Source organism: Triticum dicoccoides, chromosome 7B, assembly GCF_002162155.2.
Source record: "Triticum dicoccoides isolate Atlit2015 ecotype Zavitan chromosome 7B, WEW_v2.0, whole genome shotgun sequence".
Lineage (NCBI taxonomy): Eukaryota > Viridiplantae > Streptophyta > Magnoliopsida > Poales > Poaceae > Triticum > Triticum dicoccoides.
This window is the reverse complement of record NC_041393.1, coordinates 121,952,133-121,965,306: the sequence shown is the minus strand read 5'-3', so window position 1 is coordinate 121,965,306 and position 13,174 is coordinate 121,952,133. Positions and strand designations below refer to the sequence as shown.

Sequence of the window (13,174 nt, the reverse complement as noted above, 5' to 3'; positions counted from 1 at the left end):
TCCATTTTGACTAGGAAAACATAGAGTCACATAGTGACCAACAATGACATGAGCAACATTAATAACATTCATTAACATAAGGCAACAATACAGTCCACTCCAATGTGTCATGGGACAGAAGGATTCACAACATGTTGTAAACATCTTGTTTACAGTTTTCACACTTGATTGACACTGATAATAACATTAAACCTTACTGTCATAATGATCATTAAAATTCTCAGTGACATACTATAAATATGCCAATAGAATTAACATCTATAATATAAATGTCACTGCCACCGAGTAATCATTAAAGAGGACATTCGGAGTGAAAATGTCATAAATATAAATCATCATAAGAATTTCCAAAATTATAATATTTGGATATCGAAATTATCAAGATTCACCAAATAATAATATTGGGCAAATTAATAATTGTCAAATAAATGACCATGTGGGAAAAAAAACTTAAACAAAGTTTCCTCGTTAAGAGAATTGATCATAATCCATTAACATCATTTTGGACCATTATGAATATTTGAGTGGTGCACATCATAATAAAAATGGCATAAATGCACCAACCTACAACTTTAGTTTTGCCTAATAGGCGTATTGCCCCAAGATTATTATGACACATAGAGGTGCGGAAAACCAAACCACGCGTCCATCATCATTTTCCTTGAGGTGGCCTGAGCCCATCAGAAATGATCACATCTTTAAGAAATCTCATAAGTATGGCATCAACATTAAATTCACACTCAATCAAATTTTCCAAATAAAATATTCAGAAAATTCAATGGGCGATTCATAATGCTCAATGTTAATATCCGTTTATAACATTAATTTCACCATTGAAAATATACTAGAAATGCTATCATCATTAAAAGGTGCCATTAAAAAAAACGTCGACATTAGTGTCAAATTAAAATTTCCAAATAAAATTTCCCGTTGGTTCCATTTTATTCAGAAAATTTAAATACATAATTTCAACACAATTATAGGAAATTCCAAAACTTTTAGTGCATACACATTATTAGAAACTTAACAAATGCAGTAAAACTGCACAATATGCCTAAAGAATATATTGCCACCCATAATAACCCACGGCTTTCTATTAATAAAATTTCATCATCATTAAATGATTTCCATAAAACGGACATAAACATTATTTACACAAATAAACATTAATTGCATAGAATGACTTAAGCATAATTTACAATGCTTGTGGCAAAAAATTTCAATTTATAACAGTGCAAAAAAACATTCTTATAATAATCGTAATTGCTGAAATGCACTGAATAAAAAAAAACTCACAGAACAATTTTCTTGGTCCAATAGAACCTACGGCTACCATAATTCACACGTCCAGTCCATTAGAAAAAAAACATAAAATAAAACATTTTCTTCAGGTTAAGACAACCTAGGCCGCAGCCCAGCCGGGAAACGGCCTGCTAAGTGCCCGCAGGCCCATTCAGAGCTGCGCGTTGGTTTCCGCCGTTGGATCAGGCCGATGGCTCCGATCGTCCCGGGGCGGAGCAAAACAGAACCAGGTCAAACCCTAGAGGCATTTCCCCTCGTCTCCCCGATTTTCACGGCTCGTGCAGGAGAAACCACAACCGCGGCGGCGACCCAAGGCACGCCGGTCATGGCGGTGCGGCAGTCCCGTTCGTCGGAGCGGCGTGCCTCGCTCAAGGCCGCGCGCTCCTCCGCCGAACGGCGCTAGCCGTGTCGAGCCGATGGCGAGACCAAGAGGACGGTTTTGCCAGCTACGCGGGAGGCATCTCGCCGGCGCAAACTTTCGGTGGCGACGACGACGTACGGGGTGCGGAAAACCCGCGGCACGTGCGCGTCCATTAGCACTTCAGCGGCGGTTGATTCTTTCAGCTTGTCGTCCCGAGAGACGGCGGCGTCGCCGGCGTCGGGATCCCGAAGGAGCACCGGTGCGGCGTCATGAGGTGTGCCCCAAATGCTCTTCTTTTCTCAATTTTGACATTTTTGTGCGCTGATTTGGGGAATTCCAAGTTCTAGGGTTTCAAAATGGGGATTTTCTTAAGTTTGTGATTCCCCTCCTGATTCCTTAAACAGGGCTAACAGTGCTAGTTAAAAAAAACATAATGCAGAAGCGTGGCATAAACACTCTAACCGAAAAGATTAAACATCATCATTATCTAATGAGCCCTAAACACAAATCATTTACGGGCATTAATCTATGGACAATAACCATTGATCAAAACCCAAGATCATTAGGACTTAATTACGATCATCATTAACATAAACATAATGTCATTAGGGATCTAATCTAGGCATAAACATGCTCATGATACCAATGTTTGGAACAAACTTTAGGGATAAACGTGACAGGATCTTAATCCTAGCATTAGACCACCTAAACGATTAACAGAGAGGAGTACGTGAAAACTTACAGGTATGAAATCGAATGTCTGCTCAATTGATCCCCTGTATAGCCCATGGCTGCACCTTGCGGTTTCCACTCCAGTAACGGCAACAGGGAGATCGTCGGGGAAGTATGGCAGAAGCAGGGCGACGTAGTTGGCAGCAGCAGCGCTGCCAGGAGCCTTGCGGGTGGCAGAAGGAAGCCGCCGGCACAGCCTGGCGGCGGCTAGCGGTGGAAAACGGCCTTCTAGACCATCAGCTCCCTCTTTTTAGGATCGGTTGTTAGCATTGAGGGGTTTAACCCGTTTTTGTTTTCTCTTATCAGAACAGGTACGTGACCTCTTCCCTTTATATGAGGGGCTGATGGCCTGGGGACCGAAACCAAACGTTGGGTTTGGGTGCCCCCGATCAAAGCACCAACGTGGGATTGGACTCCCCTTTTTATCTCGGTCTATAACAACCTGAGATCAATTCCAACATATCTCCCTCATCACCACACGTGTATGACTCACTGTGGAAATCACAATTATTGTGAAAATGTTTTAGAACGTACATAGTAAAGCTACATGCAAAAGCATATATCTCAACAAATGATATGGGCAAGGGTTAAGACAGAAACTTAAATACTCGGGATGAGTTTTAGCATCAATTACTTTAGGAGGTCTATACTCTGGTAATTCAAACTGGGAACCTACGTTGATTGGAGGAAGCAAATTAATTTCAAAATAGATTAGAATCCCAATAAAATAAGAAAGTAGAGCCTACATGAATGGACTTTTCATGTTTAGAATCATTGCTTCACCATGTTAAAATACTAAAATGAACATCCAGTGCGACACAAAATTATCTCAGGATAGTAGCGATTGTCTATCTTCTAGATAAGATACACAAACTCCTTTGTGGAGAGAATTTCTCATTTCTCAAAACACTGCATATAAAAACGTATGTGGCAAAAGCAATCAACAAACCATGCCAAAAAAAGAACAGATCAAGATATAGAAGCATAGTCCAAGAATGATCATTTGCATACCAAACCTTGGACACGCAGGTTTCCTTCGATCACGCAGATACAGGCTTCCTCCAATCGTGATTTGTGAGTTCACCATTTCCTATTTCCAAGCCCTGATTGTGATTTCTCTCGCCGGTAGCGATCAACGAGTACGACAGGTTGCTCAAGTCCTTAGGCAATCCCTGTTTTAGGCCCCTGATCGCTGGACGGCAACGCATAGTCGAGCGTCTCCCTGCCGCCAGTCCACGTCGTATCATCGTCGAGCGCCAGTCGTCCGAATATCCGATGATCGACGATGATCAAACTGATCCAGGTACACCATATCTTCTACATCTAAATAGCTAGCTAGCCCCCACTAAGTTATTTCTCTAAACATGCAAGTATGCCACCTCATCACTCAAAATGCATGGAAAAAGGCCCACCATAACATGCAACCATGCATAATAAAAAGCCACCTCAACCCACAAACATGCATGAGAATTTACATACTATTATGATATTTATATTATACAACAACCAACACTACAAATATTTTTTTTTCATTTCAGTTCTCATATTATTAAGTTCTGCATGCATGGTTATAGCAGTGTTGGTTGTTCAAGTTACTGAAACGAACACAAATGAACCATCCAAAGATTGTTCACTTTCAGAGTCTACCTCAAAGAAGTTCATGACAAACATGTCTGTTGCTACTCATTTAGGGGATCAAATCTAAGTTTCCTTTGATGTGTGTTGCTACTGAATTAGGGTTTAAGTTCAAGTTTCCTTTTGCATCGCCATGTCGTTTTTGTGCTCAGACTATGGCTTTGATTGCGGTTTGCTACAGATATGTGTTCCTCTGCTCTATTCTTCTTTTAAGATCGTAGTTTGATTGCAAGCCAGCTTTGGTTGCTCTCTGGCTCTAACTGTACATATATACTCCCTCCGTTCCTAAATATTTGTCTTTCTAGATATTTCAACAAGTGACTACATACGGAGCAAAATAAGTGAATCTACACTCTAAAATATGTCTATATACATCCGTATGTGGTAGTCTCTTTGAAATCTCTAAAAAAACAAATATTTAGGAACGGAGGGAGTATATGGCAGATACGCCGACCAACATGGAACGGTTAAGTGGACTGTTCTGGAGTAGTAGTCACATTGGGTACACCTCTTAATAAAATTGGAAGCTACTCCCTCAGACCTCAATCCCATAAGAGCATCTCCAGCCGTTGGCCCTCCAGGAGGCGCTAAAAATCGCCTCCTGGGGGCGCATCGGCGCTAAACCGCGCGCTGGGGGCATGATGCCCCCAGTCGCGGCGCCCATGTATTTTTGAAAATTTTAAACATGGTACAAACACGGCGCAAATTCAACGCAAACTTCAGCGAGTTCGTCCAAATTTAAACATATTTTATAATAAAAAAATACTAGGCTGCTCCTTGCCGTCTCCCTCGCCGCTCCTCGCCGCCCGCCGTCCGCCCTTGCAGTTCTACATGCCGAGGAGGCTGTAGAACCGCGTGTAGTCGCCGCCGCCGCCGTCGTCGTCGTCGTCGTTGTTGTCGTCGCCGCCGCCGTCCCTGCTGCATCCCTCCCCCGGTTGGCGCGGCGGTTTGGACGGTCCGGGGGCGTCCTCGTCGTCGTCGCTGTCGAGGATCACGACGCCGTGCTCGTCCTCGCGCCCATGTTTGCGGGCTTCTATCTCCTCCAGGGCCCGGCGCTGCCGAACCATCTCGTCGTGGAGGTAGTCATCCCGCGCCCACTGTAGAGCGTCCTCGTCGGAGAAGCCGTGCTGGGCTATCTCCTCGTACTCCGTGGGGAGGCCGGGCTCCGGCTTGGGCTCGACAAGGACGAAGCGGCCAGAGGGAGGGGGTGGAGTCGCCGATGCGGACGCCGGAGCTGCGGGTGCGCCCGCTGACAGGCGTGTCCTGGGGTTCCGGCTTGACGGGGCGGAAGCAGGAAGAGTCGGACGAGCGGCCGGACGAGGAGGAGGACGCCCCGGGCCGCTCCATGCGCCTCGGCGTCCACGAGCTCCCACGTCGGCGAGAGAAGGACGGGGGGCGGGGTACTCGAGGCGTGGCGTGTTGCCGCCCTCGATGTACTCGAGGACGGCCTCCAGCGTGCGGTCGGGCACGCCCCACCACCGGCGCCGCCCCTCGGAGTTGAGCCTGCCGGAGGGCACGGCGTCGTTCGTCGCCTCGAGTTGTTCGGCGTGGCGGCGGCGGAAGTAGGGCTCCCAGAGCGGGCTATCGGGTGTGTACCGCGGGCCTTCCCTCGCCGCCCGCGGCAGGGACGCGCGGATACGTGCTATCTCTGCACGCCGCGCCGCCCCGGTGGGTGGTGGTGGCACCGGCACGCCGCCGACGCTGATCCTCCACCACCCGGGCACCCGCATGTCCGGCGGGACCGGGTACTCGACCTCGAAAAGGAGGCGAGCCTCGTCCTCATGAAGATGGCGGCGGCCGAATCCGTTCGCCGCCGCGCCTTCGCCTGGGAAGCACTCGGCCATTCTTTTGAACTGGAGACGACGAGAGGAGGAGAGGGAGGAAGGGGGAGAAATGGCGCGTCGGTGATGGAGGTGCGTGTCTCCGGTGCGCTGGGGTCGGCTTATATAGGCGGAGGCGCCGCGTCGTACGCGTGGCCACCGCGTTACGCGTGGCGGGCGAGGGGACGCGCGTCGCCCGGCCTTCACTGCGTCGCCCGTGAGGCATCAATGGAGGCTGACCGGCGCGGCAGCACGCGCAGCTTTGGCATTGATTCGCCGCGGGAAACGAGGCGATGAGGACGATGAAGCGTCGAGAAGAGAGGCAAGTCGCTGGCAAGGAGGGCCCGCCGCTCTTTCACGCCAAAAACGATTCGCCCGGCGCCCCCGAGCGCCCCTCAGCGCGCCGGGTTCGGGTTGGGTCCGCCAGCGCCAATTTTGGCCCGAGCCGGCGAAAACTGGGCCCTTGGGGCGCGACTGGACCGATTTTTTGGCGTCAGCGGCCGAAAAATCGCCTGGGGGGCCTTGTTGGGGGCGCGGCTAGAGATGCTCTAATATAAGAGTGTTTTTGACACTACCATGTCCAAACCACCAAAGTTGCAGATGCATAACATGGCCGAACCAGTCAAATTAAATCTTCAGATGCAAAGGCATGGCCAAACAAACAGGCAACCAGGCGCCCATCTGGGACTAGTGCAAGTTTAAGTGCTCCAATAAGAAAGAACTGAAATTGAAATAGCCTAACATCACAAGAAGCATAGTTTGCGGGAGAGCTAAGGGCCTGTTTGGTTCCAAATAAGTCACCAACTTATAAGTCGAAAAGTGAAAAAAGTGACTTATTTTGCCAAACAGACCCGACTTATAAATCACCCCAACTTATAAGTCATAAGTTGCTTCACCCCAACTTAAAACTTATAAGTCACCCCCTTTTGCATGGGTCCCACCACCTGCATGATGTTGATTGGTGTGGGAAGATGTGTCAGGTGATTTATAAGTCAGGTGACAACCAAACAGGCGTGACTTATAAGTCATTGGTTTTAAGTCACCTGACTTATAAGTCAGGTGACTTATTGGAACCAAACAGGCGCCAAACATCTTGACATTTCTTCCAAATCCAATCACCGTAGGGCAGGCATTGGATGACAATGCCAGGCTGAAATTATCCAAAGCAGACTACATCATATGGATTGGCGAGCATAACAGAAAGGAAATTTAGTTTGACATCAGAGTATGACATCAGTACCTAAGATAAGATTGGCTCCGCGTGGTTAGTTTGGCATCAGAGCATGACATCATATGGTATAACTATTGATCTATATTATTTTGAATTTATGAATGTACACCTTATATCCTTGTCTATCTGTGATGATGATGAGAAGGAGCGCCAATAACGTTTTAGTATAACTTATAACACTAACAACATTAACTCCAACCAACTCCAGACTGAAACTTTCAGAAACCGAAGGCACCAGCCGGCCTTCCTCCAAGGCTGGTCTCTTCGAAGCAGGAGTACAAGACAGTGACGGCGAGCATGATCCCGGTGCCGGAGCCGACCACGCCGGCAAGGCCTGCCAGAAGCCTAAGTGCACCAATGCAGAGTCCCACAAGAAACGCTGCCTTACCGACATAGCACCTCCATAGCAGCAGAGGAACAGAGTCCGGCTGGGCAGTTGTTGCATTCCGTCGCCCCTGTAGGAAGACAAGAAAGTAAGATTACTGCTCTCCAGTCTCCTGATAATTTTAGATTCAACTCACTTACCCCAAGCAACCTGCCAACGTACAACTCTGAATGTGAACAAACACTGAAAAAGGACAATGACACGAGGCCACACCCCAGAAGCTGCCACAGCGCACAAACCAGTGTGTGGAATGGGTGTCTTCCTACGTCAGCCAAGCTGCTTCAATTCCAGGAGGAAATATTAATTTCATTTTACATGTCAGTAAAACTTTCAATTCAAAAGTATCAATGGATAGATAGTCTACTGGTTCTGACTATTTTACGAGCTCATCACCCACAATGCTTTCTTTTAGTAAAAAGTGAATATGGGTGCATACTAACGTTGGTGGTGTGGTCATGTCGTAGGCTAAGCCAATGACTGGAACTGCTTGCCCAAAACATTGTGATTTCTTCCACTTGCCCAGCAAATTGACCACCTTGTTGTTTTCACCAAATTTCACGCGTAACAACTGCAAAATAGTATTCCAAAAGGACATAAAGCATATTACTTCCGTTTGGCATTTTCACCAAATTTACTCGGTATGAAATAGCACCATAATTAATGTTATAGTATATATAATAAATAGTATATATACTTTCCTTTTTGGCATTTCTCAAATTCAGTGCTCCCTCTGATTTTTAAGTATGGCGTCAGGATACATTTTTAGATAAAAAATGAACTGAAAGTGTTGTCCCAATGTCATCAATTGAAAACCAGAGCGAGAATAATATATTGACGCCACAAGTTTAGTAAAATATCACTTTATTAAAAATATTTTTGGAAGCAAATAGAGCTGATCCATGGCAAAAACCACAAATTAATGGTTTTGGCAACTGAGAGTATTCTATAGTGATGTGGCTGGTACCTCTGAGATGAAGTATAGGAATATGGCCAATGCATCATGGAAGAGTAGGGGTGCAAAGGAGAAGTAGGAAAGCTTGATGGCATAGTTCATTTGCATACTAGCCTCCTCACTGGATCTCACTGGCAACATGACATGGAAGCCTTGCAGGCTGAGGACGAATAGAAAGAAGGCGCACGTGGTGAGCATACTAGCCATCTCCGGAAGGTCTAGACTGCCCAACACTTTATGCATCGAAGACAATTTGTAGTTTCCATTAATAATGGAGGAAGTCACAGCTCCTTCTCCGGGGCTAAAAGCTTTCCAGAAAATACTTGCACTGTACAAATGAAAACATATGATCCGTTAAATTGAGTTAATAATTTTTTTTAGCATAACTACAGCACATGTATGTATTATTGCTTGCGCTAACTGACTTAATTGTGTATCAAGACCAGATCTTGCTGGAGCGATGGAGTCGTGACAGTATGACTCCACCCGTCAAGGTTTAAATCACAATGCCTAAGGTTTAAACCACTACCATGAAGCATTGTTTTCCAGTTGAATCAATTTTAGAGCAAAAGCATATAGTCCGCCGGTGCATTTAGTGCTAATATTTGTAGACCCTTCAACAAGGAAAATTAAACATAGCTGACTAGCTGTTATTGTGCTAGAGTCAATCAGTCAAACTTTCATTTAAATACCTTTTTTTCATTTCAATCAAAACCATCAAATGTTCAACTAACCTTGACTTGGGTGATCAACAAGTGAACTTTGTTTATCTTACCCCCTATATTATTAGAACATTATGCCATTCTAATCAAAAAACTGTGATATGGATTCGATTTTTTGTTAATTTAAATTGCTAATCCAAACAAGGAATGATGATAAACAAGTAGTGCAACTCTGCAATTTTGTGGGCATCTTTGCACACCGAATATTCTTTAGAAAAATTAACTAGAAAACAGTCCAAACAATTGTTAATAACCTGACAAACAGTCCATACAATTGTTAATAACCTTAATAAATTTCCACTACTAATATGAAGTGTAATAGCTATATCAGAGGGAAACATGGGTTTTCCGCAGTAAAGGTTTTGGGTCACTGTAACAACTGCATATTCAAAGGTTGTAATTTCTGAAATTTTAGTGTTTCAAAGGACTGCCAAACAATGCATTTATGTTGATGGGCTTGATACAGGAAGCGAAACAGAATATTGATACTTCTTTCTTCTGGAGAACTTCCTCTGCTCGTTGTTTAGCACTAAGTTTCATTTGCAGGAGTTTCTATACATTTAACTGTTAATTTCTACTGCACTATATTATTTACTGTTATGAAATCAGTAACCCACTAAAGCACCGTGTAAAATGCATTTACTGATTAAACTTTTTGTCCATTCAACATGCATCAAACTTCGACTTCTTACTTCATAATGCCCTACAGAAAAGGAATGGAGCATAGTTGTAGGATTTCGGTCTTACCAGATGTCGGTGGCACTGAACAAGGGGATACTCGAAAGAAACCCATATCCCTTTTTAAGGAGATCATCAACATAAATGATGATGACACATCCAAAGAAATGCTGAAGCACGATCAGAATTGACTGCGCTATGGTCAGTTTGCCCAAGATAGTTGAAATTAGCACCCTGCATATTGAAAAATAAGCGGCACAAACTACCCCAAGGAACTTCTGCACCCGATTCCTGAGAAATGACTGATATAATCATTAGACTTATATATGAAAAAAAATTGTGAACAGAACATCAATCTGCATGTGAGAAAGGTATAACTGAATACTCCATCTCGTCAGAAAAGCATCAACAGGGCCCCCATAATAGAACTCTGAAGACTAAAGTCTACAGTATCATGCTCACGGTTTTGGGTACCGCCCGAGAAAAACGGTTACCGGGCGGATACCGAGTTTCTCGCTGCCCCACGAGAAAGATCGATCCCGAGCAAAAAATTCCGATTTTTTTGAATTTTTACGTACAACGTAGTCTGAAATAAGGGAGCATCTCTGTAGTATGACGAAACTTAGCTGCGGCGCGATGGTAACCATGTAGTTACTTCACCCAGACGACGCAGGTTCGATTCCCCTACTCTAAACAACATTTTTTTGTCTATTTTTCAAAAAAATTACGTGAAAAAAGAAGTAGCGGGCAAGAGTCGAACTCCTGACCTCTTTACCTAGAGCGGGTAGATGTTCCACTGAGATACTACCACTTCGTTCTGCAATGTCAGTTTAAGTTCTATCTAACTCTAGTATAAAAAAAATTGAATTCAAAATTCAAAAATAAATTTCGTCCGAAATATATTCGGTATTTCTCGGTAACCGTGGTAACCGAGAATCTCGCCCCCCCACGAGAAAATTCGTCCATTCGGAATCCAAAACCCTGAAAGGCTTATATCATCAGTAGTACTTACAGGAGCGTCCGGTCCTCATGATTGTTCACCCTAAGAACCTTCAACCGCAGCAACAAATGAAGCAACATCTCGGACAGAACGAGGGGCATGATCCCGTCACACATAACGGAGTTGAGGTCGGGCATGTCAACCCAGTACTGAGATTCAGCAGCCGATGGAGAACGGACTCCATATCCATACACATGCAGTTGGCTGCCGACAAGGTAGATGAGGAGGGAGACGGCCGTGTAAGCCAGCTTCTGGCGGTGAGGGACCGTGCTGCTAGGCCTCTGGACCTCCGGTAAGATCCCCACCAGCTGCAGGGCCAGATTGGGCAGCCCCAGCCTGCGATCTGCCATTGAATTTGTGATGAAATGCAGCTAGATTACAATTGTTAGTACCTGCGGCATGCAGAGAAGTGAAGCAATGGAGTTTAAAAGGTTGGCAGAGAATCCATTGCGACTGGATTGGATTAACCAAACGCCAGCAACACCAACGTTTGGAAACTACAGCAGAGAAAGAAAATACTTCTGTACTAACTAGAGGGCCGACTTTCACGTACTATACTAAATGGTTTATAACTAAAACTAAAATGGAACTAATCTGGGACAAATCATACAGTAGTACTTTGCTGGATGCCTATTACTAGTATATTAGTATATCCCAATGCTGCTGCAGCGTACAGTACCTTGCAAGCAGAGGCTTGCTTCTCCAGGTTCAGTACGCCTGCATGCACTTGTCACTTTATCAGGTCCCGATCGAGCTCACTACGTCTGCATGCCCTGATCAGCTGCTGCTCGTACGTCTGCATGCACTGATCCGGGTGCTGGAAGATGGGACGGGGCGGGGCGGGGTGGAGGCGTCCTGTTGGCGGCGGCCGCTTCAGTATGGTGGAAGACGGCGACAGCGGGAGACGGCGCGATCCGGCAGAAGAGGCCAGGAAGACGGCGTGATCCGGGCGACGTCTGCGGCGGGAGCCAAAAGCACGTACGATGCGGCGGTTATATATGATTCTGTGCGGGGAAGTGTAGAGACTAAACAGGAGGTTTGGGATCGAACACTTGCTTGTATTGATCTGCTGCTCAAGATATATACAGCGTCCAACGTACACACGCATATCTCTAACCAACTAACAGACTAACTAGACAGCCCTAGATGCTAGGAAGAGGCATGCAAGGCATGCCGGTCGTGGTTAGTTGGCGACGTGCATGGGCCTGTAGACCCGTTCCAACAGGAAGGAGATGGCTTTGATGGCGGACGGAGGGCCGGCGAGGACGAGCTCCTCCTGTTCAATGCGTGATTGATGCAGGATTGATAGGTGATTGATGCCATTGATTGGCGAGGGCGTGGGCCGCTCTGTCCGGTTTTCAAAGTTTTACCCAAAAAAAAAACGTGAGAGGGAAGCGCGGACGTGGGACAGAAGGAAAAATACCAAAGCCCAGCCCAACCCAATTCAGTGCACCGCCTCTGGGAGTCAAAGTTCAGGCGATCTGCCGCAGGTTACAAACTCCCATCGCATCGAGTTCGTTTCGGATCTCAGGTTCGCAGCTCGCACCGGCGTCGACGATGTGGAGCGGCGATCACCTCTCCCTTCTCCCCGACGACCTCCTCCGGCGCATCCTCCACTTCGCCCCCGTCAAAGAGGCCGCGTCCACGAGCGCGCTATCGAAGCGGTGGCGCGGGCTCTGGTGCTCCTCAGGCGCCGTGAACCTCGAGGCCCGCGTCCCCGTTCCCGAGAGCAGCTGCGAGGACGACGTCAGCTTCTTCTCCCGGCGCGATGCCTTCGTCTCCGGAGCCAGGTTGGCCCTTGAAGCCGCCGCCGGCAGCCCCGTCAAAAGGCTCAGCTTCTGCGTCGAGGCCAGCCACGACTGGAGGTTTCTGTACCAGGACAATAACCGTGGCCGCATCGACGTGCTCGCCGACCTACTCTCCCTCCCGGCGGCGCGCCACGTTGAGGAGCTGCGGATCAGCAGCGGAGACTCCGGCCACCTCATGCATTTGACCCGCCTCCAGGGGACGAGGCTGAACACAGACTTCGAGGCGCTCAGCTTCCTCTCTCTGCCGTCGGAGACGCTCCGCGTGCTGGACATCACCAGCTGCGGCGGCCTCGAGCCGTCGGCCGGCGTCACGTTCCCGCGGCTAGAGTCGCTGCGGCTGAGCCTCTGCAACATGACGAATGAACAGCTCCAGGCCGTCATCCACGCCGCGCCGGCGCTCGCCAGAATATACCTCGAGTCTGTCGTGGTTCTGGGAAAAACTGCTTCGCCAACAAACGCGACAGATGTCATCATCCGCGTCCACTGCCCCGCAGCCACCGCGCTCGTGCTGGATAGATGTGACTTGACCAAGGGACCATTCTGGTCCG

The 13,174-nt window shown here is 47.0% G+C and overlaps 1 protein-coding gene across 2 annotated transcripts; it reads right to left on the bottom strand.

Annotated features, from left to right (window-relative positions):
* Nucleotides 1–7,196: 7,196 nt before the first annotated feature.
* Nucleotides 7,197–11,749, bottom strand: LOC119340149 (protein transport protein Sec61 subunit alpha-like). 2 transcript variants are annotated; one of them, XM_037612051.1, is made up of 7 exons: nucleotides 11,498–11,749; nucleotides 10,831–11,210; nucleotides 9,888–10,109; nucleotides 8,431–8,746; nucleotides 7,907–8,034; nucleotides 7,607–7,742; nucleotides 7,197–7,536 (listed from the first exon to the last, which is right to left on the bottom strand). In XM_037612051.1, exons 2-7 carry the CDS (start codon nucleotides 11,166–11,168, stop codon nucleotides 7,300–7,302), a joined length of 1,377 nt encoding a protein of 458 aa, XP_037467948.1. In that variant the 5' UTR covers nucleotides 11,169–11,210; nucleotides 11,498–11,749; the 3' UTR covers nucleotides 7,197–7,299. The 2 variants fall into 2 exon arrangements, with proteins under 2 accessions (XP_037467948.1, XP_037467947.1); XM_037612050.1 differs by having other exon boundaries at nucleotides 10,831–11,749.
* Between the last annotated feature and the right edge of the window lie 1,425 nt (nucleotides 11,750–13,174).